This window comes from Dermochelys coriacea, chromosome 24 (assembly GCF_009764565.3).
Source record: "Dermochelys coriacea isolate rDerCor1 chromosome 24, rDerCor1.pri.v4, whole genome shotgun sequence".
NCBI lineage: Eukaryota > Metazoa > Chordata > Testudines > Dermochelyidae > Dermochelys > Dermochelys coriacea.
In genome coordinates this window covers 10,039,768-10,063,949 of record NC_050091.1, presented here as the reverse complement: position 1 = coordinate 10,063,949, position 24,182 = coordinate 10,039,768, and the positions used below count along the sequence as shown (strand labels likewise).

The 24,182-nt window shown below is 47.6% G+C and overlaps 2 protein-coding genes across 2 annotated transcripts; both read left to right on the top strand.

Annotated features, from left to right (window-relative positions):
* The first annotated feature begins 2,936 nt into the window (after nt 1–2,936).
* On the top strand, nt 2,937–4,481 carry LOC119847917 (interferon-inducible GTPase 5-like). The gene has a single exon (XM_038383153.2). The coding sequence runs from the start codon at nt 3,173–3,175 to the stop codon at nt 4,373–4,375; it is 1,203 nt and encodes a 400-aa protein (XP_038239081.1). The 5' UTR covers nt 2,937–3,172; the 3' UTR covers nt 4,376–4,481.
* Nucleotides 4,482–12,881: 8,400 nt separating this feature from the next.
* LOC122457424 (intelectin-like protein) lies at nt 12,882–18,458 on the top strand. Its single transcript, XM_043502279.1, has 5 exons — nt 12,882–13,055; nt 14,193–14,256; nt 14,715–14,864; nt 16,747–16,994; nt 18,408–18,458. Exons 1-5 carry the CDS (start codon nt 13,005–13,007, stop codon nt 18,456–18,458), a joined length of 564 nt encoding a protein of 187 aa, XP_043358214.1. The 5' UTR covers nt 12,882–13,004.
* Nucleotides 18,459–24,182: the final 5,724 nt, after the last annotated feature.

Below are 24,182 nucleotides of genomic sequence, written 5' to 3'. Positions count from 1 at the left end.
AGATATTGGGCCATGCCTAGATTATCCTTAACCTCCACTCCATCCTCAGTGTTTAGCGGCCCCACTTCTTCTTTCTTAGTTTTCTTCTTATTTATATGGCTATAGAACCTTTTACTATTGGTTTTAATTCCCTTTGCAAGGTCCAACTCTACTTGACTTTTAGCCTTTCTCACTTTATCCCTACATGTTCTGACCTCAATTAGATAGCTTTCCTTGCTGATCCCTCCCATCTTCCACTCCCTGTATGCTTTCTGCTTCTTCTTAATCACCTCTCTAAGATGCTTGCTCATCCAGCTTGGTCTACAACTCCTTCCTATGAATTTTTTCCCCTTTCTTGGGATACAGGCTTCCGATAGCTTCTGCAGCTTTGATTTAAAGTAATCCCAGGCCTCCTCTGCCTTTAGATCCATAAGTTCTTCAGTCCAACCCACTTCCCTAACTAATTTCCTTAATTTTTGAAAGTCAGCCCTTTTGAAATCAAAAACTCTAGTTGCAGATTTATTTTTGTTAATCCTTCCATTTAGTTTGAACTGAATTAGCTCATGATCACTTGAGCCAAGATTGTCCCCTACAACCATTTCTTCTATGAGGTCCTCGCTACTCACGAAAATTAAATCTAAAATGGCATCCCCTCTAGTTGGTTCAGCAACTACTTGATGAAGGAATCCATCAGCTATCACATCTAGGAAAATCTGAGCCCTATTATTATTACTAGCACTGGTCCTCCAGTCTATATCTGGGAAGTTAAAGTCTCCCATGAACACGCAGTTTCCATTAGTATTTACTTTATTAAAAAGGGCTCTATCCATATCCAAATTAGATCCCGGAGGTCTATAGCACACCCCAAGCACTATCGTAGGAGAGGCTTTACTAGTTATCTTCCCCAATGTAATTTTTGCCCAGACGGACTCTGTCTTATCCATTGCATCGCTTCTTATTTCTTTACATTCTACCTCATCATTGATATACAATGCTACTCCACCACCTTTACCTTTGTTTCTGTCTTTCCTAAACAGCACATATCCTTCAATACCTGTAGTCCAGTCATGACTACTATTCCACCATGTTTCTGTTATCCCTATAATATCTGGTTTCACTTCCTGTACCAGTAGCTCTAGTTCCTCCATTTTGTTACTTAGGCTCCTCGCATTGGTGTACAAACATCTTCATTTTTGCTGTTTGGCCTCGCTCACATTTTGTACCCTATTAGGCACAGTCATTCTACAGCCAGTATAACCTATTAGACTAGTATCCACACTGCCCTCGCTCCTTATATACATTCTCCTACCCACAGCTGTATCCTTTCTTACTTCGTCTTCTTCCCTCTCAATGCTAAAATCTGGCGTGGAGATTACCTGGACATCTCCCAACCATCTCCCCCTAATTCCTAGTTTAAAGCTCTCTTTATCAGTTGTGCCAGCCTCGATCCTAGAAGTCTATTTCCTTCCCTACTCAGATGAAGTCCATCCTGAGAGAACTGTCCTCTGTCTGTGAATGCCTCCCAGTGGCCATACATCCCAAAGCCCTCCTTATAGCACCACTGCCTAAGCCATCTGTTAACAGTCATAATCTTGTCACACCTTTGTTGCCCTTCTCTAGGAACAGGAAGGATCCCGCTAAAGATCACCTGAGCCTCAATTTCCTTAAGCGTCTTCCCCAGCCTAGCATAGTCTCCCTTAATACTTTCCAGCGAGAATCTAGCCATATCATTTGTTCCCACATGAAGGATAATTAGGGGATTCTTTCCCGCTCCCTTTAGGATCCTTTTCAACCTCAGGTCTACGTCCCGTATCTTAGCACCCGGAAGACAGCACACCCTTCTATTCTCTGGATCAGCTCTAGTTACAGGCCTGTCTATTCTTCTCAATAAAGAGTCCCCGATCACATAGACCTGCCTTTTCCTGGTGACAGTGCTATTCTCCAGTCTCTCCCCTGTTCCCTCTGGCTGCAAGTTCTTTCCATTCCTATTTTCCCTTATAATCCTCTTCAACCCATCCTGTATCCTCCTGGGGCTCATATTTGGTGTAGTCTCCCTTGACTCTTCCGCTTTTCCTATAGGACTAGCCTCTCTTCTCTTCTTCCTTACCCTTCCACCTTCAACAAGAACCTGCTGAGCCCCTTCTTCATTTTCCAACTCTGCAAACCTGTTCCTAAGCTCTATTTCTCCTTCACTAGCCCATCTTTTCCTCTGCCTGGTCCTTTTAGTCACATGCTTCCACTGACCACTTTCCTCACCCAGTCTCCCCTCAAAATTCCCCAGCCCTGCTTCCATCTGTGAATCTGAGCTTTTCCCTTCAGATACCTCATATCTTTGCTCCATCATCTGCTCAAACTCCTTCCTAAACTCAACGAGACTTTCCACCTGCATCTCCAAACCTTGGATCTTTTCCTCCATCAGCTCTATCAGACGGCATTTCATGCAGAAAAAACCCTTACCAGGTCCCCCCTCCAGGATCATGTACATACCACAGCTTCCACATCCAGTCATCCTCAATGTGTCTTCCACTACAGGAGTCATTCCCACAGCTGCCTCCGTATCTGTCATCGCCTTCCCACCTAAATCCTGTTAATCTGGGAAACACAAGCCACACCAAAAAGACCACTCCCCCCAGAAAAAAAACCCCCAAACAAGCACCACAATACAAACTCCCCTTGAAAACTCCCACTCAAACTCCTCTGTTTAGAGCTCTGTTTGCTAGCTCCTGTGCCGCTGCAGCTGTCTGTGCCGCAGTTAATGTGGGGGAGGCCTGTAAAACAGGATTAGGGAGGTAAGTAGATTGCCAGCCTGAACACACAATGTCTGTGCCAACTAAGGGCTTGTGTACACTCATGGGTGGTCAGTGGAGCCCACCTTAGGGGAGGCTAGCCCCCAGTTCTGCCCCTTCCACCCATGCCCGATAATAAGAGGGAGGAGCTGTGATAGCCCAGGCCGGAGGAGATGGAAGCCTGGGAATCTCAGCTGAGGGGGAGCTGGATTTCTGGGAGGTCAGAGGGGTGCAATTGGCTGGGCCAGAGAAGGCGGAGGCTGGGATGGGGCTGGGTCTCTGGGAGGAGCTGCCCAGAGACAAAGACCTAGACGAGGGTTTCAGCCGTTCAGCATTCCCAGGAACTCGCACAAGAACTGGCCTTTCCTTCTGTAAGGCAGGGGCTGCAGCAGTTTGCCGGAGCCAACATGGCCTCACAGAGCAGTGAGGGCATCATCAAGCTGTCGAGGGAGGAGCTGGAGGCCCTGAAAGCTGCTTTTGAGGAGGGGAACCTCGCCGGAGTGGCCTCCAGGCTGCAGGAGATGCTGGAGTTGCTGGAGAGCATCCAGCTGGACGTGGGCATCACAGGCGAGACCGGCTCCGGAAAGTCGTCCTTCGTCAACGCCCTGCAGGGCCTGGGTGATGAGGATGCAGGTGCCGCCTGCACCGGTGTGGTGGAGACCACCAGGGAGCCGACTCCATACCAGCATCCCCGGTACCCCAACTTGACCATCTGGGACCTGCCGGGGATTGGCACGCCCGATTTCCATCCTGACGCCTACCTGGAGCAAGTTGGCTTCTCGTGCTACGACATCTTCTTTATCATCGCCTCGCAGCGCTTCACCGCCAACCACGCTGCTCTGGCCCGCCACATCCAAGTCATCAACAAGAGCTTCTGCTTCGTCCGCTCCAAGGTGGACGTGGACCTGGATTCCTCCCTCAGGCACCGGCCATCAAGCTACAGTGAGGTGGGGGTGCTGCAGGAGATCCAGCAGAACTGCCTGGAGGGTCTGCAGGCCCAAGGCATCCGCTCGCCCCAGGTCTTCCTCTTCTCAGCCTTTGATCTCAGCAAGTACGACTTCCACCTCCTGGGGAAGACGCTGGAGAGGGAGCTGAGCCACCATATGAAGCACGCCTTCCTGATGGCCCTACCCAACATCTCCCTGCACATCCTGGAGAAGAAGAAGGCTGCCATGCTGAAGCAGATGTGGATGGTCTCCACTGTGGCCTGCGGTGTCCACGCTGCGCCCATCCTAGGGCTCCTGATTTCCTGTGATGTGGATGTCCTCGCTAGGACCCTGCAAGATTACTGCAAGAGCTTCAGCCTGGACGACGACTCTCTGGAGAAGCTGGCGGCAGAAGTGGGGCAGCCGGTGGGGGCTGTTATCAAGCCACCACTGGCCAAGGAGATCTCCAGCAGCCTGGTGGTGCAGCTGCTGATTCAGGCAGGTGGCAAGGTGCCAAAGCTATCTAAGGAGGTGCTGCGCTCTGTCCCTGTGCTGGGCTCCATGGCATCTGGAGCACTGTCTTTTGCCACCACTTACAAGATGCTGAGGAGTTTCATGGATGAGGTGACTGTCAGTGTCCAGAGGGTGCTGATCAAAGCCTTCGAGGTGGATGCTGAGAAATGAGCCAGAGAGGAGGAGAGAGAAAGATCAAGACACCTTCTATGGAGGGAAGTGGAGACAGGACCCCGACATCCCCAGGAAATCCCCTGAGCTTCCTACCAAATGTCAGAATTTCATTCCCTAGCTGGATAGAAAATACAGCAATGAATTTCTAAAGATTTTGTTGCAGTTGTTACTTTGCTTTTTAAACCTCAAATATCAGATCTGGTTATCCTCTCACTGACACTGGTGCAAACCGTAAATCCATAGTAAATATGTTGTCATAAACTGGGGGTATTGCCACTATAAGTAAACACCTAATTGTAAAATGAGCATAACTCTGTTGTAAATACTCCAAAAAGAAAAGGAGTACTTGTGGCACCTTAGCGACTAACAAATTTATTTGAGCATAAGCTTTTGTGAGCTACAGCTCACTTCGTTGGATGCATTTGGTGGAAAATACAGTGGGGAGATTTATATACATACACAGAGAACATGAAACAATGGGTTTTATCATACACACTGTAAGGAGAGTGATCACTTAAGATGAGCCATCACCAGCAGCAGGGGGGGGAAGGAGGAAAAACCTTTCAGGGTGACAAGCAAGGTAGGCCATTTCCAGCAGTTAACACGAACATTTGAGGAACAGTGGGGGGTGGGGTGGGGGCGAGAAATAACATAGGGAAATAGTTTTACTTTGTGTAATGACTCATCCATTCCCAGTCTCTATTCAAGCCTAAGTTAATTGTATCCACTTTGCAAATTAATTCCAATTCAGCAGTCTCTCGTTGGAGTCTGTTTTGAAGTTTTTTTGTTGAAGGATAGCCACCCTCAGGTCTGTAATCGAGTGACAGGAGAGATTGAAGTGTTCTCCAACTGGTTTTTGAATGTTATAATTCTTGACGTTTGATTTGTGTCCATTTATTCTTTTACGTAGAGACTGTCCAGTTTGGCCAATGTACATGGCAGAGGGGCATTGCTGGCACATGATGGCATAAATCACATTGGTAGATGCGCAGGTGAACGAGCCTCTGATAGTGTGGTTGATGTGATTAGGCCCTATGATGGTGTTCCCTGAATAGATATGTGGACAGAGTTGGCAAAGGTTTTGTTGCAAGGGTAGGTTCCTGGGTTAGTGGTTCTGTTGTGTGGTGTGTGGTTGCTGGTGAGTATTTGCTTCAGGTTGGGGGGCTGTCTGTAAGCAAGGACTGGCCTGTCTCCCAAGATCTGTGAGAGTGATGGGTCGTCCTTCAGGATAGGTTGTAGATCCTTGATGATGCGTTGGAGAGGTTTTAGTTGGGCGCTGAAGGTGATGGCTAGTGGCGTTCTGTTATTTTCTTTGTTGGGCCTGTCCTGTAGTAGGTGACTTCTGGGTACTCTTCTGGCTCTGTAAGTCTGTTTCTTCAATTCAGCAGGTGGGTATTGTAGTTGTAAGAATGCATGATAGAGATCTTGTAGGTGTTTGTCTCTGTCTGAGGGGTTGGAGCAAATGCGGTTATATCGTAGAGCTTGGCTGTAGAGAATGGATCATGTGGTATGATCTGGATGAAAGCTAGAGGCATGTAGGTAGGAATAGCGGTCAGTAGGTTTCCGATATAGGGTGGTGTTTATGTGACCATCGTGTATTAGCACCATAGTGTCCAGGAAGTGGATCTCTTGTGTGGACTGGTCCAGGCTGAGGTTGATGCTGGAATGGAAATTGTTGAAATCATGGTGGAATTCCTCAAGGGCTTCTTTTCCATGGGTCCAGATGATGAAGATGTCATCAATGTAGCGCAAGTAGAGTAGGAGCTTTAGGGGACGAGAGCTGAGGAAGCGTTGTTCTAAGTCAGCCATAAAAATGTTGGCATACTGTGGGGCCATGTGGGTACCCATCTCAGTGCCGCTGATTTGAAGGTATACATTGTTCCCAAATGTGAAATAGTTATGGGTGACCATCTGCTGAACTGAAGAAACAGATTGACAGAGCCAGAAGAGTACCCAGAAGTCACCTACTACAGGACAGGCCCAACAAAGAAAATAACAGAACGCCACTAGCCATCACCTTCAGCCCCCAACTAAAACCTCTCCAATGCATTATTAAGGATCTACAACCTATCCTGAAGGATGACCCATCACTCTCACAGATCTTGGGAGACAGGCCAGTCCTTGCTTACAGACAGCCCCCCAATCTGAAGCAAATACTCACCAGCAACCACACACCACACAACAGAACCACTAACCCAGGAACCTATCCTTGCAACAAAGCCCGTTGCCAACTCTGTTCACATATCTAATCAGGGGATATCATCATAGGGCCTAATCACATCAGCCACACTATCAGAGGCTCATTCACCTGCGCATCTACCAATGTGATATATGCCATCATGTGCCAGCAATGCTCCTCTGCCATGTACATTGGTCAAACTGGACAGTCTCTGCGTAAAAGAATAAATGGACACAAATCAGATGTCAAGAATTATAACATTCAAAAACCAGTTGGAGAACACTTCAATCTCTCCGGTCACTCGATTACAGACCTGAGGGTGGCTATTCTTCAACAAAAAACTTCAAAAACAGACTCCAACAAGAGACTGCTGAATTGGAATTAATTTGCAAAGTGGATACAATTAACTTAGGCTTGAATAGAGACTGGGAATGGATGAGTCATTACACAAAGTAAAACTATTTCCCCATGTTATTTCTCGCCCCCACCCCACCCCCCACTGTTACTCAGATGTTCTTGTTAACTGCTGGAAATGGCCTACCTTGCTTGTCACCCTGAAAGGTTTTCCTCCTTCCCCCACTCTGCTGCTGGGATGGCTCATCTAAAGTGATCACTCTCCTTACAGTGTGTATGATAAAACCCATTGTTTCATGTTCTCTGTGTATGTATATAAATCTCCCCACTGTATTTTCCACGAAATGCATCCGATGAAGTGAGCTGTAGCTCACGAAAGCTTATGCTCAAATAAATTTGTTAGTCTCTAAGGTGCTACAAGTACTCCTTTTCTTTTTGCGAATACAGACTAACACGGCTGCTACTCTGAAACCTGTAAATACTCCACTGTAAACCAGGAGGAACTCTGGTGTAAACTGGGAGGAACTCCATTGTACATACATAGTTTAAAGCTGTGAGGAGTGCCATTAGAAGAAAACCACAGACAGATTTTAAGTGAGTACAAGCAGTGAGGCACAAAATCAGAAATGGTTACAAGAAAAAATAAAGATAAAACATTTACTAGTGTTTAATTTACCAAACTGTATTAGATTCAAGCAAAGTTTCTTGCCACATGCTCCAGCAGATTACTGACCAAACTCTCAGGTCAGGAGCTCTCCTCTGGAGTCCAACGGCTGTTCTCCTTTGTCTTCTTAGATATGATGCCAGAGACAGACAGGGAGAGAGAAGAGGGGTGTCTTGGGGTGCCTGCCCCTTCTTTTTATAGTCCTGCCCCCCCTTTGAGTAGCATTTCCAATGGGGACCCAGGCAATAGGCAGGCTGGTGGAGAAAGAAACTTTCATACTGTCTCTTTGTTACGCTGTAGATTTTTGTCCCTGCCCACTTCCTCGCCAAAGAGTGGCCACTTAGCAGGTATGTCCATCAGCCTTGTTGACAGATGGCTGAGGCATCAGTTTGCCCTTTGTCTCTGAGGAATTGTTTAGCCTCTCCTCGGACTAATCTGGGAGACACACTTCACTCATGATTTCAGAGTATGTCCATAACTTACATATAATGCTGCCACGTGCATTTTGCCATATTACTGATCAGCAAGTTATCAGGTTTTAAATGATACCTCACAAGGCATACCTTGCACAGACATGTTTACAATAGTCTGTAGGGTGTGAACACTGGCATTTTCTGTCACAATGGGGCACTGACACAACCCACACATTGAGACACATGGGACTACGGGATGCTGGTGAGTGGACAGTGGGGACTGGAGCAGAAAGGGTCTTGTATGGCAAAGAGGAGGCTGTGTGATCCTGTGGGGAGTGGAAGCCAGGGGATCTAGGTTCCAATCCCAACTCTGCCATCGACCTGCTGGGTGACCTCAGGCGAGTCCCTTCCAGTCTTTGTGCCTCAGTTTTTCTCTGTAAATTAGGATAATGATGCTGATTGCTTTTGGAAAGCACAGCACTTCTGATCTGGGGATAACACATGCTGTGCAAAAGTGAACCATTCTAACTGAAAGATGAAAAATGACAAATTAAATAGGTTCTTCTGATTGTTCTTAGTGGCCGGAGTCATTTCTGAATATCAAGTATGTGATGGTGTGGGAATGTTCCATAATATTTTGTATTAATATTGTGTGTGCCTCAGTTTCCCCTATGTGGTGCATGGTTAACTAGGTAGTGGGAAAAGGTTGTTTGCTCTTTGCAGAGACCCAGTAATACAGGCAAGACTGATGTCTAGCTGTTTGGAGCCTGGGGCCCCAAGCCCATTGAGAGTCCGAGAAGACAATGGCCATTCCAATTGCCCAGACATTTGGAACCTAGTAATTAAAAACCATAGATGGCTCTACAAGAAGCCAGCCAGGTGTGACCAGCTGGAGAACAAAGGGCTAAGGAGGTGAGGTCAGGCGACAATGTTTGCCCAGGAACCAGTGGTGCAAGTAGAAATCATTTCTTGCTGGTTCTGCACTCATGGGAGGGACACAAGGGAGGGCACGTGACCTCCCCATGTGACCTTCCATGTGACTCCTCCCTGCCTTGCCCACATGCTCTCCCCATCCCCTCTGACACCCCCCTTACCTGTCTAAAATTTTACAACTGCATCTCTTAAACAGATGCAGTTGTAAAATGATGCTTTGGGCCCCTGGTCCTACCTGTACTTCCAGGAGTCATTGAGGACCCAGCAGCAACCCAAATTGAAAACTTCTTAAATGAAAGAAGGATAGGAAGGTCAATCACCCCACTTTCCCTTAACACACTATCAGAGCCTCCCTTATGTCCAAACTAAGCTTCTGCCAGCTTGTCTTTATCTAAGTATTGCTCTCCACCAGGCACTAGGAAAGCAAAGATGCGGCACCATCTGGGTTTGATGGAAAAGAGGCATAGAACTGTGTGTGCCATGTACATCTTGATAGTACTACAGCCCAAATTGTTTTATTATTTTCCTCAGCATGACATACAGGAGGGGCAATCAAAATCAGCCTGGCAGAACATGCATGAGAACTGTCTCTGGATAGATAAGCAATTGATCAAAATCACATTCTCTGATCTCTTGGAGCCAAATCCTTTGATCTGAGATCAAAAGGAGTTTTGCTATTGAGTTCAATGGGAATAGGCTTTGACAGTTGGAGAGGAAAGAACAAAACCACGCAAGCAAGGGCTATGTTGCTTATACCGCAGGTATCAAAGGCTTCTAACTCGTGAGAAAGTCAGCAGATATCTGATCTTTGTCCATTGCAAGGGAGTAATCAGCAATCAATGAGGCTAGAACAGTCTCTGTACCATATCCAACTCATAAATCCTTCTGCAAAGGATCAAGGAAATATGAAGCTCCAGATTACCTTAAAGTCCTCAGTCCCTTGGTTAGAATGCCCCCATTAGTACATGTTCATAGTCCAGAGGCTGGAGCAGGAAAGAAGCCAAAGCAGGAAAGAGGCAAAATGGATACGTTTCCAGGCCAGGGCCTTATAGTTTCTGCCAAGTGCCAAGTAAAGGGAAATTTGTTCTCACTGTGAAAGATGGTGTTTGGGGTCACATGGGCAAGTTACATGTCCATCACCCCCACCCATATTCTAGTTAGAACATTCACAAAAAGTCCATTAAGTGTAGACAGGTGTTTTCCAGGGTCCATTGTGAGCTAAGTGTTCCTTAATGGGCCATTCAACTTGACTTGTCCCTTCAAGTGCTGGCTAAATACGTTGTGGGCGTTACCACAGGAGCAAACACATAGTAAACATCGCTAATATTCATAACTTCAGATACCAAGATGAATATACATGCATAGAAATAACATAATCATAAGTACCAGCTATTTCACCTACATGACTATTCCCAAAAGAGATTCTGAAAAATCACACCACGTATCTGAGAGCCTATGTGTTGCACCATGCCCCACTGGACTTTTGTTATCTGTTATGTTACAACAGAGATGGAGCCAGTGGCATGACTCCGTTTAGCTTAAAAGGGCAAGGTTAATTTTTAGCTGTTCAGGTGTGACTGCACCTTTAGTCAGTGAGGGCAGACTGACTGGCACACATTCAGGTTAATAGGTTTCTATGTTCCTTTGCAGTTAACTTTTTAATGTTCATAAACCTGGTATGTGCTGAGGTGGTTTAAAGCATAACACAGGTTTTTAGGTTTGCAAATCTGTGACCCTCTGCCTCTTTGAGATTTTATTATTAATTATTATTATTATTATTTTTTGCTGGTCATAATGTGGGAGGGTCTCCTCTCTGCCCTCTGCTCATGAGGTTATGTATGTGTCTTGTAACACTCTTCTGAACACCAGCTGGAAGGATTTTTTTTTCAGTAAGTGTGGACTGATTCTTTTCTCTTAGAAGGCATGTAATTTTTTCAGGTTCATACTGATTAACACAGAAAACAGTTGGGGCTGTTAAACTTTCTTCAAATTCCATAGAAAATTAAGTTCAGCTATATTTTCCAGTACCGTGATGAAATGGGTATTTGTATATACAAACATCAACATGCTTAACTACTCACTTTCCCCCAAAATATGTAGTATTTCAGTCTGTTTATATGGAATATGGGAGTTGGGTGAGGAGCCATTTCAAAATATGTATGATTTATTAAAAGACAAATTTTAAGTAGAACTGTATCCTAAACTGCATTATGGTATTGTACCCAAACATTGCATTTCAATGGGAGATTCAACTTCCTTTATAGGAACAGAAAGGATTCCTGAAACTCTTACCACAAAAGTGATCCAAAGACATGCAAATAGTTACATTGTCTTCAATGGGATTGATCAAATGATTAAGGGTTTACAGGATTAGGTTTCAAGTTTGTAAATTGTTCTAGATGAAACTGACAATGCCTGAGTTGTCAGATCAGAAGGAGCGTCATTTGAATAAAGGTGGGCGGATGTGTGATAAGTCTTAGGCTAAGACTCTTAGCTCCATTGCTAAGATGAGGAACATATTTTCAGCAAACTTCTTGGCAGATTCTTGAGGCAGCTGGTTCACTTATAGTTCTCTCACCCACAAAGCTGGAAAACGAAGCATTTGTTTTCTTTGTTTTGCTGCTCCAACTCCAGTTAGCAAAATGCATGTTAGATTAGTTGCCTGCAAAGAAGAATTCTATATACACTGGGGATAACACCTGATATCTGTCAGGCTGCAGAACTGGGCTGACATCAGAACCCAAACATCCTCTGGTCAGTGCAAGCAGAGGTATTCTTCTAATGATTTGGACTTGATGTGATGCAGTATGAATGTCATGGATAATTCAGACCAATGGGGAGAAACAGAATCAAAAACACTGTTTAAACACCTTCCACGCCACCACCTCCCCTCTTGAGGACTCAGACCTGACCAATTTAACAGCACAATACATATGCTAACAAACTTAAACAAAGCCTTTGTTTAAATTTGTTAGCATATGCATTGTGCTGTTAAAGCCATATAAAGAATGAATATCCTCTCTAGCTGCGTTCTGCTCCTTTAAGGCCCCACCCCTGGAGTCCCAAGTCTTTCCGGTACCCCGTATCCCCTAAAAATCTCTTGCCGGTACTGAGTACTGGAGAGTACCACCCTTCTTGCACTAATGCCAGGGACAAAAGTAAAGTATAGAAGAGGGGCCCAATGGGGATGTTAAGGGTGGGCTGCTAAAAGCAAGAGATGCTCCTGGACTGGGACTGAAGTGGGGTCCGAGGTCTCTGTGCTTTGGGCTGACCCAGATGGACCAGGCTGTAACTCTCTGTTCTCTGGCTAACCATGCTATGTTCCAGACAGTTAATAAACCCTGCTGCTTTCACCATGCTGGCTGAGAGTCACTGCACATGCCAAAGGTGGGGGTGCATTGCTCCTTTTGGGTGTTCAAGTCTCTCTCAAGTATCCAACTCAGGCGGACTTGTGGAACGGAGTTCACGGTGTGACACAGGGATGCTGAAGGCTCCAAGGTTCGGCCTAAGGTGGTGGTGAAGCCAAGTGGCTTCGCTTAGTGAGAGCGTGACCCTAAAGTGGGTCTGGTGCACTGAAGGAGTCCTTGCGGGGACTGTTCCAGAGCTATGACAAAGGGCAGAGACACTGTTTCAATGAAACCTAAATAGCAAAGTTCCTGCTTTCACCTGCCTTGTTATTATAGCCATGGAGATCTACAGAGCTCCAGCTTCCTTCTTGGCTTAATCAGGACCATTCAACTCCACCAGCTGAATCAACACTCAGCCACAGTATGCAAATGATCAGTAATAATGCAGTAATGTCAGGCCTGTTGTGCTATTGCATCAACCCGGAGTTTCCTGGCTGGACTGGAAGAGGTTGTTTTGAAAGGCAATACATTAAGGTACCTAAAACATGAACTAGATTTGACCCTGTTTAATGTTTTTGCTGGAAACCCTCTGCCCAGCTCCTGCATACCTGGCTGGAGAGTTCTGGTATTTGTAAGTTGTGTTTGCTTTTATTGAGTGGCTCCACTCTGTATAAATATTAGATTTGCGATTGGTGCATCAGAGGAATAGCTTTGTCTCTCTGGTCAGAAGCTTCTGATGCTGAAATCTGCAGTTATACGCCTCAGCAACACTGGAACAAGGGAGCAGGTGAGTCCTGACCCTTCCCCTTAATATGTTCCTCAGTGATGTCACGTAGCAGTAGTTGTGATATATCAACACGAAAAATAGTTGCTTTAAAAAGCCCAAGACGTTGTTGGTTTCTCTACATCTGTAAAATGAGGATAATGCTACTGAGCTGCTCTGTAAAGTGTTTTGAGATCCACTCATGAATAGCTCTGGACATTATTATTACATAGCATCAGCATGGGTCCGTCTGGGTCCCCAGCACACATGAGCCTCAATGGACTTATCCTCAGAGCACCCAGTGAAGTAGGGACAGTTCTCACCTATTTTACAGCTGGGGAGCTGAGCCCAGAGAGAGCCCATCACCAGCTCTCCTGATCTGAGCCTTAACAAGCCCCCCTCTAGCACTGGGTAACTGTGCTGCAGGGCCCTTTGGCTGGGCTCATGACGGTGTGGCTGGGCCGTGTGCGTACAGGTTCCACAGCATGAGTGAAATGTGCTGGCGTCAGTTCTGCTGCAAAGCAAAGGGAGAGACTCCTAGAAAAAAGTCTGAGATGGGACTTGGGTACTGATCCCCTCGCTTCCCTTCCCTGGACCTAATCACAGCACTGACTGGAGCCAGTGTGAGGCATTCCATTGACTTCAATGGGCTTCAGGTCAGGCTCTGTCTGCCTCAGTTTTCCCATCTGCAAAATGATCTAATGTCATTTGTCAAAATGTCAACCCTCCAGGGGCAATGTGAGGCTCAATTAGCAGAGGGAGTGCAGGGTCAGGGCTTGCTCTGTGCACATGATGCGACTTGGATTCCTCCCGGTGCCCCGTGAAGCACTCCCCCGGTGCTCCCCTCCCAGCATGGCTCCCCTGAGCTTCCCACCCCACAAGCCCATCACTGAGCCATCTTTGAGCCCTCAGTGGGTTCTGAAGATGAAAACTGCTCCAAGGATGTCACTGCAAGGCCATCCCCACTCTGGCAAACCCACATTGAACTCAAGGGCTGCAGGGTGTTAGTGCTATGGGCAGGTTATGCAGAGAGCCAACATAGCCCACAGCCCTGGGAGCAGGAGGTTTAGGGAGAAGCCACCCCCGCCCCCTGTTCTGTGACACTAACTAGCCCCAGCCTGGCTATTAACCAGATGATTTACTGTTTTTCCCGCTGCAAAGTCAACAATGAAGCAATTCGCTCTTCTGCTGCTCCTCATCTCAGTGACTAGGGTGGCCCCTTGCTGTAAGTGGCTGTTTAGTTTTCCTCTTCTGGGCATAATTCTCCCAAACTCTGACCCTGCCTCTCGGGTGATACGTGCAGGGGAAGAGCTGGGCAGGTTGCTACAGGGAAGGCTTTGCTGATACACAAGTGAGGAAATAACGACCCTAACTGGCAGGCAGCCTCCGTCCACCCCTAGCTCACAAGGAACCTGCTCCAGTGAATTTCTTCTGTCCATATCCTGGAGCCCAGGTTTGCAGAAGTGGGCACCTAAAGGTATTACTTTTATTACTCTGTGTTACGGTCGTGCCTAGTGCCCCAGTCCTGGACCAGGCCCCTGTGGTGCCAGGCACTGTACAAACCCAGAACAGCCCCTAATGGCTGACAATCTAAGTATAAAATGTTTGACTTTGAAGCCATTCTGGCCCCATACATAGTAACAGAGAAAACTCCTAACTAACCCCAAGTCACCCACTGTGCAGCCAAGAGCGTGGGTGCTGCTGAACTGAAACTCGCTGTCCATGACCTGCTGGACAACTGGAAAGACACGTCCTGCTCCCAGAGTGGCCAGAGCTACCAGAACCTGCCTTGCAGCTGCAAGGGAATTAAAGCCACCCGGGACGGGGCTGGAGTTGAGTGCGGAGGCGACATCCCCAGATCTGCGGAAGCTGCTTTGCCTCTGTTGGGTGTCTGCTCCAGACCCAGTGTAAAGGCTACAGCTGGGTACAGTCGGTTCAGATGCACCCGGGCAGCTCTGTGCTGGAAGCAGGAGCACCTGTCTGCCTGTGGGCACAGTGGGGAACCACATTACCAGGGCTGGCTGTGAGACAGCTCCCTCCTGGTCCAGACTGTCTGCCTTGCCAGCAAACTCCTCAGGGCTCTCCCAGCCTAAACCTCGCCTAGCCGGTAACTCAGTGAACTCCGGCCCCCGAGCTCTGTGGAGACGTCTCTCCGCAGTGCACGGCCCCAGCACTGCACAGGACAGGAACTATCTTGATTGGAGCTAACAAGCACCTCAGTTCAGTCAAAGCATGGGGTCGGGTTAGATAAACAGTCAAACCAGTTGATTGGAGTAAAGCGAGAGAGGTTTTAAATGAATTCCCATAGACGGGCTCCAGACAGAAAGGACTCCCAACCAACAAAAGTAAAACTCCACTTTCTAACGGCAAAGACGTAACCTCACAAGGTTTGTTCCAGGCGTTTACCGACCAAACTTCCTTTCCCAGCAGTGGTTGGCTACTTCTTAGTCAGGATCCCCACGAGTCCCAGGTTCTGCTTTTCCTTGTCTCCTCAGGTGAAGGAAACTTCACTTTATAGCCCAATAAGCCTTTGAAATGGATCCGGCCAGTGTTCCTGTTCCTGCTGGGGCGGGTGCTAGGCTGTCTTAGCCCCGCTGGTGATTTTTACAATGCAAACGAGCGACACGAGACCTCAGCTCTCTGCCAGCGCCCTGCTGCTTAGGCCCCCGCCATGCACAGCAGCTGCCGGCAGAGAAAAGCTCATCAGGGCTCCTGCTGCCTCATCAGGGTCCAGCTGGTCTCCCCTGGCAGAGAATTTCAGAGGCACAAGTGGCACAGAGGCACCCAACTCCCATTGCCCAGCGTATGCCTCTGAAAATCTCCCCCCCTCCTCCCCCCATGGACCGTGGTGTGAGTCTCAGCTGGAGGAAGGGCGTGCAGGACTCAGACAGGGAGGCCAGAGGCTGCTTTTGGGGCTGAGCCCCTCCAGTGCCAGGAGACATCCAGGCCAGGGCGGGTGCTCAGCCCCTTTGACAGTCCGGGCGTAGCCAGTGGGAGGCAGATTCTTTGCCTGGCTCAGTTCCACCCATCGTGCAGCCCCCAGATCGAGTCACGGCAGGCTCAGGCCCAAAGGAGGGACACAGCGCGGGGACACGGACATCAGGAGGGGTAGGGAGCTCTGAATGAGGCCTGGGGCCTTTCCTTAGTACAAATTGCCCCCGGGCCTGATTCTCGGTTATACTTAGGCCTGGTCTGTGCACGGCCTCTGTCCCGGTGTCACTGTGTCAGGGCGGGGGATGGTTTTTCCTGATATACCGATACCAATCCTGGCCCAGTGTGAACACAGTTATACTGGGAGAAAGTTGCCTTAGACAGGGATAGTCTATTTCCCTTTCCCTAGCCCAGTATAAACCCCTTTAAGCCAGTATAAGTTGTGTCCAGACTAAGGAGTTGTAGCACTGTAACTACACTGGTATCACTAAAGTGCTACAGCTTGTGTGTGGAAAGGCTCAGGACCCATCCTTTGGGAGTCCCTGTAATTTGCACTCACTTCCCGCTGCCAAGGGGGCTTTAGTGTCCCTGAGAATCGGGCTGCTCTGCTCCCGGGTGCAGGGGCACGTCCTGCTCCAGTGACTCCGGGTTTGTGTCCTGCTGCAGTGCACTAGAAGCTCCTCACCTGGGCGTGTTTCTCATTTAATGGCTGGCTCCGAGGGGGCTTTTCCCTGGCCCTGGCTGACCAGCTCAGTACTCCCCCTTCCCATCCCGCTCCCTGCAGATGGGATTTACACACTGCGCACTGAGAACGGCGAGACCTACCAGACCTTCTGCGACATGACCATCATGGGGGGTGGCTGGACCCTGGTGGCCAGCGTGCATGAGAACAATGCCTATGGCAAGTGCCCCACGGGCGATCGCTGGTCTAGCCAGCAGGGGAGCAACGGCAACTACTCAGAGGGAGAGGGCAACTGGGCCAATTACAACATCTTCGGCTCCACGGCGGGCTCCACCAGTGACAACTACAAGGTGGGGTCCCCTTCTCCATGGCCAATAGCTACCTGCTGGGGAGAGAGGATGCGTTAGAATGTGGTCGAATGCACATGGGGAGGTGGGGGACATGGACATGGGGATTAGATAGGGGGGATGACCCAGTGGTCAAAGTGCTAGTGTAGGGCTTGGCAGCCCTGGGCTCCATTCCCTGCCCTGCCACAGGCCCCCTGTGTGACCTAGGGCAAGTCACCTAGTCTTTGTGCCTCAATTCTCCCCCGTACAATGGGGATGGTGCTTCTCTGGCTTGTGGGGACCCATCAGTACTGGAGTATATCCAAGGAGATGACTGAATCCGCAGTGCTGTTGTTCTACTGCTGAGTCTAGAAAGGCTGACGTGCCCCAGTGAACAATGCTACTTTGCTCCAGGCACAGCTGCTCCCTGGGAGGATAAATTTTGGCCTCAGCTGTGAACATCTGTGATGCAAATAAAGAAAGTGAAGTGGGCTGGGGTCTCGGTGTGATTTACTCCCCTTGCGACCCAGAGAGGGCTGAGAGGTTCTGAGCACCAGTCAGGATCAGGCACTGTTCTCATTACGAACACCTAGCCCTTAGCTAGCACTCTGTGGCCCTGTTCTCTGACCAGCCAGCTCTCAGAAAGCAAAGTCCCGTTTATTCACAACAAAAGCATTTCTGAGCAAATGTCTCTGAACCCAATAAACAGAGTATCCGAGGTCTAGCTCAGCTGGTGCTCACCACTGCCCCCAGGGTGACCATGTCAGGTTTTTAAGTACTTCAGATTCTGCCACTGGTCCTGTCTGGTCACCAATTCAAGTCAGTTCTTAGACCCTCCTTTGATCAGGCTTATCTTTTATACAGTATCGTTACTTTTTTTTTCTTATGCCTCTTGAACAGGTCAGACGAGTCAATGATATTCCCCAGGTGGGCCAAACTTCACAAGCCTTGTTACTGGCATTGTTTCTGTGTTGGAGATTTGTATTAATTACCCACCGGATGTCATTGTTTCCTTGGGAAAAAACTTTTATTTCATGTATGGAGCCAGGAATACAATCACTAGCCAGCCCCTACAGGTACAGATCACACGGATAAAGTTGATACAAAAGTCTTTGAATAGTTCCTGTCTTTGTAGTTCTGCATCTGTCACAGATGTACTTTCTCAAGATCATCCAGCAATCCACTGACAGAGCCAGGAATAGACCGTAGGTCTCCTGAGCCCCAGTCCAATGCTCCATCCACTAGGCTCAGCTCCCTCCCCTTGTTATAGGTGGGGCTGGTTGTGCTCCCAATTATTATTGCCTCACACTGCCTACGACAAGACCCTGTTCTCAGCTCCATCTAACTTTGCCAGACTTCAACCCTTTGGGCTAGAGTTTTCCATGCCAGCTGTCTACCTCATGGCGGATTTTTTTTTTTTGTCATTACTATTTTCAGCCAAATGGTTCAGCGGTTTGTGAGACCAAGAACATTGTTTTCCTCATGTGATGCCATTCTAACAACATTTTAGCTGAACTGCTCTAGCCCGCCACGGCGTGGAGCTGGGATGGGCTTTGGGTCAGGGATGTGCCTTTTGCCAGCCTAGTGAAAATCAGCCCAAAGTTGGCCAGAGTATAAGCCTTTGGGAAAACTGCACTTCACAGGTGCTCAGTAGAAGCTTCTTTGATTGTGGCAAGTAAATTCCCTGAAGATTCCCCTGTGGCAATCAGGGTCCAGACACTCCAAGAAGAGAAAAGAAGGTTTAAACTCCCAAAATAAGCAGTTAAATTCCTCTGATTGTATACACTGTTACTAGACTATAAAAACATACCAAGTAAGATGTGACCGGGGTGCCGAGGGTAGCCCTCACTGAAAATGCCAAGGTCAGGGCAGGCTGCAAAAAGGAGAGCTGATTCTCCCAAAACTGGTGGGTAACACTGTAGTTATATTCACCAACCATCACAAACTGTGCTTTTGATCCCCACCACTGGTTATCAAGAAGCTGAAAAAGAAATCACACAGACCCCTTTATTGCATTCCAGTTCTATGGCTTCCTATTAGCACATAGGTCCAGCACAGTGAAAAGTTATTTCAAACCTCTGCTCACTATACAAAATGTTCTTCTGACCCAGAGGGTCAGTCACATTACTAGGTCAATGTTAGTTTGGATCTTACCCAAAATACCACACTGCCAGCCAATCCTTTAGTACCTAGAACTAAAGGTTTATTATAAAGAAAAAAGAAAGAACAGGAAGAGCGTTGTTCAATAGTAAAGCAGTCACATACATACAGAGACTTCAAAGTCCATATATCAGGTTCTTAGCAGTATTGGTGAGTTTGCTGGCTTGAAAGTCCCTCTGGAATCATCCAAAACTTGGATTGGTCATTCAGACCTTTGTTCAGAGCTTCATTTTGCAGAGAAGCGAGTCCAGAGGTGAGAAGCAGGATTGAAGACAAAATGGAGATGATGCAGCTGCCTTTATATATCCGTTGCTACGCGGCTTGTACTTCCTTTGTCCCAAACAACAACTCATAGCACATGGCATGGAAAAACCTTGGAGTCTCCAGTGAATAGGCATGCCCCTACAAGTCCTGCTGACTCTAAGGTGTAGCCCCTGCTTCTTTCAATGGGTTCTTTGTACAGCTGATGACCCTTGATGGGCCATTGAACAGGCTAGGCAGAGATGATGCCAGTCTGTCTGGGGGTGTCACCCAGAAATACAGCACAAGTTTTGAAATATAGATATACCCTGTATATCTATAACTCACAATGCAAAGGTGATACAAACATATAAACAAGCCTATCATACTTGGCAAATCGCACATTTCCACTGACACCTTGCATGACATATCTGGCATGATTCATTGCAATTTAATAATATTGGTATTAATAATAATATAAAGTGTCTCACATATCCCATACAGCATCACATAAGGTCTTTTATGAAAGCATGTAATGTTCTAAATTCAATAATTATTATGAGTTATGTATATAGACTTTGATTCTGAATCAATGTATTTGTGTCCAGAGAAAACTGCTCATAATCTGTGTTATGAATTCAACTACACCTCACAGCAGGTGGGTGAGCAGTCAAACAGGAGGTGTTGATCATTGTAGTAGTGGAAATCTGTCTACGGGTTTTGCATCTGTTTGAGCAGGGGCTGGTGCTGCTTTGAGTTGGGGGGTCCTAGTCTGTGGGGAGTTTGCTTCTGATGATGAGCTTGGCAAAGTTGGGAATTGTTTAAAGGCAGGAGAAGGGGGTTGGGAATGATTTCTTTCAGGATGTGCTCCCCATCAAGGACAGGTTGTAACTGTTTGATGATACGCCATATAAGTTTCAGTGTAGGGTGGTAGGCGACAACCCGGGCTGTGTAATCATGGGGGCAGTTTTCTGTATTGAAGCAGGTTCTCTCAGGGTAGCTGGATGATGATTCCATGATGAGATCGACTTTGCTGAGGGAGTGTCCTTGTTTGGTTTTAAGTGTGTTCAGGTTTCTATGCCAGACGTTCTCTCAGAGCATGTCCTGTGGTGTCTGAGGGCTTGGCTGTAGAGGGCTGGGTGGCTTTCTCTGCCTTTGAATCGAGAACTGCCCCCATGAACTGCACTGACTAAGAGGGAACTAGGTTTGACTTGTTGAGGTTGAGCCTGAGGCCTGCCAACAAAGGAATCATTTCAAGACTCCCCACAGCTGCCAGCCCAAACATACAGCATGTGCCCAGCTGTATGAGTTGAGCCAACAACCACTTGGATAGTTCCACAGCCCTCATGGTGGCCAGGAAATGCTGCGCTCTTTAAGAAGATCATCCACACAATGAGGTCATGATCACTCTCAATGATTCCGCTGTCACCATGATGAGGGATCTCTTCAGCACCAGAGAGCCCAGCAGAGAGCAGAGCTGAAGACATGAGCCCTGGAAAACAAACCTCAGAAAGGAGAAGGCCCAGCAGGGATCAGATTCCAGAAAGCAGAAAACCAAGGGAGAGTCCAGGAAGGGGAGAGTGCAGCGGAGCCAGAGACAGAAGGGCAAAAAGACCAGAGGAGTTGGAGTCTCGGAAGTAGGACAGAATGAATCCTAGCTTGGTCATTTTCCCATCAAGGACAACCAGATCCACCCTCATGGCTAAGACAGGGGTAGGGCGTGGAGACGCTAGCACTGCCATGGAAACAAACACACCATGATGTCTCAGCATGCTGGCACTGTGGTGACTGAGTGGTCATGATGCTTGATTACAATCCTGAAAGTTGTGGGTTTGGCTCTTGCTCAGTCTCACAATGAAAGGCCACCGCTAGCTCACCCAGCTGCAAAACGGGTACTCAATCCATTGGGTTAGGGCACCCAAAGGCAGCTGGACGTGATCCTGGCACATCCCTCTCCTGTGTACCGTTGGCTATGAAACAGAGATGTCACAACTGCACCTGCCCTGCTGAGCCATTGGCTTGGGGGAACTTTAATCCTGGGGCTGTAACTTCCAGTGCAATACTGACATAAACTCATGGGAAACCCAAGCCCTCGACCGACCAAAATGGAAATGGACCTTGGGGCAAGGACCCCAGTATTTCCAGATCCAACAAAGACAACAGGCAATGGAGAAAACGAAAAGGAGGAAAGAACATGCTGCAGCCTGACTCAACAATCCAGATCCACACCTTCCACTGGGAAATGTCTGCCCCAATAATGCCAAGAGCTGGGGATCCCAGATCAGTCTCCTGTGGATCCTCCAGCAACAACTGGCTATCATTTTATGGAAGACAATCATCCTCCAATGCCAAGGGATCTCTGATGGTGACAAATTTGCCTTTCTCACATGGCTCTGCTGGTGACTCAGCCAGCCTCGCCAGGCCCTGTTATCACCAAACACGACAGCAGGTGGTGCCACACACCCAACTGAGTTACCCGAGTGCTTTACCTAAGCCACTCTTAGATCAATAATGGAGCACCAGCCAATTTCCAGCTCCCCAGCTTTGCACCCCAGCTGGAGTATACAGCCAGTATTATACCATCTTGCACTGCACAGGGATCTGTACAACGCAAGCTCATTAATATAGTTTGCTTCCTCCTCAATGTGGGAAAGATATGCACTAAGCCTTTGCTAGCTGAGCTGAGATTTTCCCAAACACTTTACTCAAAACCCCACTGATTCAGATAAAACATAAAACAAGTTCATTAACTACAGAAAGATTTTAAGTGATTAGAAGTGATAACAAACAGATCAAAGCAGATTATCTAATAATTACCCAGATTACCAGTCCTGTTCATACAAAAATGATGGCAGCCTCTGCCTCTATGTCAATTGCTGAGCCCTAAATCAGATAACAGCCCAGAACTGTTACCCACTACCCCTAAACACTGAGTTATTAGATTGCATGGGGGTCACCCACATATTCACTAAACTGAATCTCTGGGGAGTTTACAGTTGTCATAAATGTAAAGGGAAGAGTAACCACCTTTCTGTATACAGTGCTATAAAATCCCTCCTGGCCAGAGGCAAAGTCCTTTTACCTGTAAAGGGTTAAGAAGCTCAGGTAACCTGGCTGGCATCCAAAATGACCAACGCGGGGACAAGATACTTTCAAATCTGGAGGGGGGGAAAAGGCTTTTGTCTATCTGTGTGATACCTTTACCGGGGACAGATCAAGGATGCAAGCCCTCCAACTCCTGTAAAGTTAGTAAGTAATCTATCTGGAAAATGGATTAGGTTTTCTTTGTTTTGGTTTGTGAAATTCGCTGTGCTGGAGGAAATGTGTATTCCTGTTTTTGTGTCTTTTTGTAACTTAAGGTTTTGCCTAGAAGGATTCTCTATGTTTTGAATCTGACTTCCTGTAAGATTATCTTCCATTCTGATCTTACAGAGTTGTTCTCTTATATTTTTTTTTGTCTTTTAATAAAGTTCTGGTTTTTTAAGAATCTGACTGGGTTTTTTCGGTCTTAAAAATCCAAGGCTGGTTTGTGCTCATCTTGTTTATTCTCAAGCCTCCCCTGGAAAGGGGGTGTAAGGGTTTTGGGGGGGATATTTTGGGGAAATAGGAACTCCAGGTGGCCCTTTCCCTGTTCTTTGTTTAAATCACTTGGTGGTGGCAGCATACTGTTCAAGGATAAGGCAAAATTTATGCCTTGGGAAAGTTTTAACCTAAGCTGGTAAAAATAAGTTTAGGGGGTCTTTCATGCGGGTCCCCACATCTGTACCCTAGAGTTCAGAATGGGGAGGGAACCCTGACAACAGTCTTGTCCATATCCAAGAAGGAAACGAATGGAAAACTGCCTTTCAGACCTGCTATGGCCACTTTGAAGATTTAGTCATGCCACTTTGACTGACTAATGCCTCAGCAATGTTCCAGCACTACATTACCAATGTGTAGGGCTGCGATTTTGTCATGGAGGTCATGGAATCCGTGACTCCCAGAGACCTCCGTGATTTGAGCTCCCAGTGCCTGGGAGCTGCAGGGTCCCCCGCCACCCATGGTGGCTGGGAACTGTGGGGGCCCCAAGCTCCCAGCCACAGAGGGCAGTAGGGGTGCCCCACAGCTCCCAACCGGGATGAGGGGCAGGGGTGCCCCAGAGCTCCCAAATGGCAGGGAGACCCCGAGCTCCCGGCCATCATGGGCTGCAGGGCCCGCAGGAGCTCCCAGCCACTGCGGGCGGTGGGAGACCCTGGAACTCTTGGGCTGCCACAGTCAGCAGTGGTGGTCCCCTGGAGCTCTGAACCACCGTAGGTGGCCGGGGTGCCCTGAGCTGGTAGCCACAGGCAGTGAGGGAATCTTGCAGCTCTGAGCCAGGCCCCCCTGGTGATGTGGGGAGCCAGTAGCTCCCCATTTTGCCATGCATATTTTTAGTAAAAGTCACGAATAGGTCACAGGCTTCCATGAATTTTTCTTTATTGCCCATGACCTGTCTGTGACATTTACTAAAAATATGCGTGATAAAATCTTAGCCTTAACGATGCGCTATAAGACCTACTGGGTCAGTTAGACAATATATTGATCTTCTCAGATGATCTGGTCAACACACCATTCACAGCCTTACAGTTCTGGAGAGACTATTATACCCAGTCTTTATGATAAACTTGAGAAGTTCACATCCAGTCAGACCTCAGCTGAGTTCCTGGGTTTCATCCTGTCCCTGGAAGGAATCAAGATGGATCCATGCAAGGTCCAGGCTGTCTGCGACTGGGCAGCCCCCTGCAATGTGCATCACCCTACAATGTTTTTTAGGCTTCACAAACTTTTACTGGA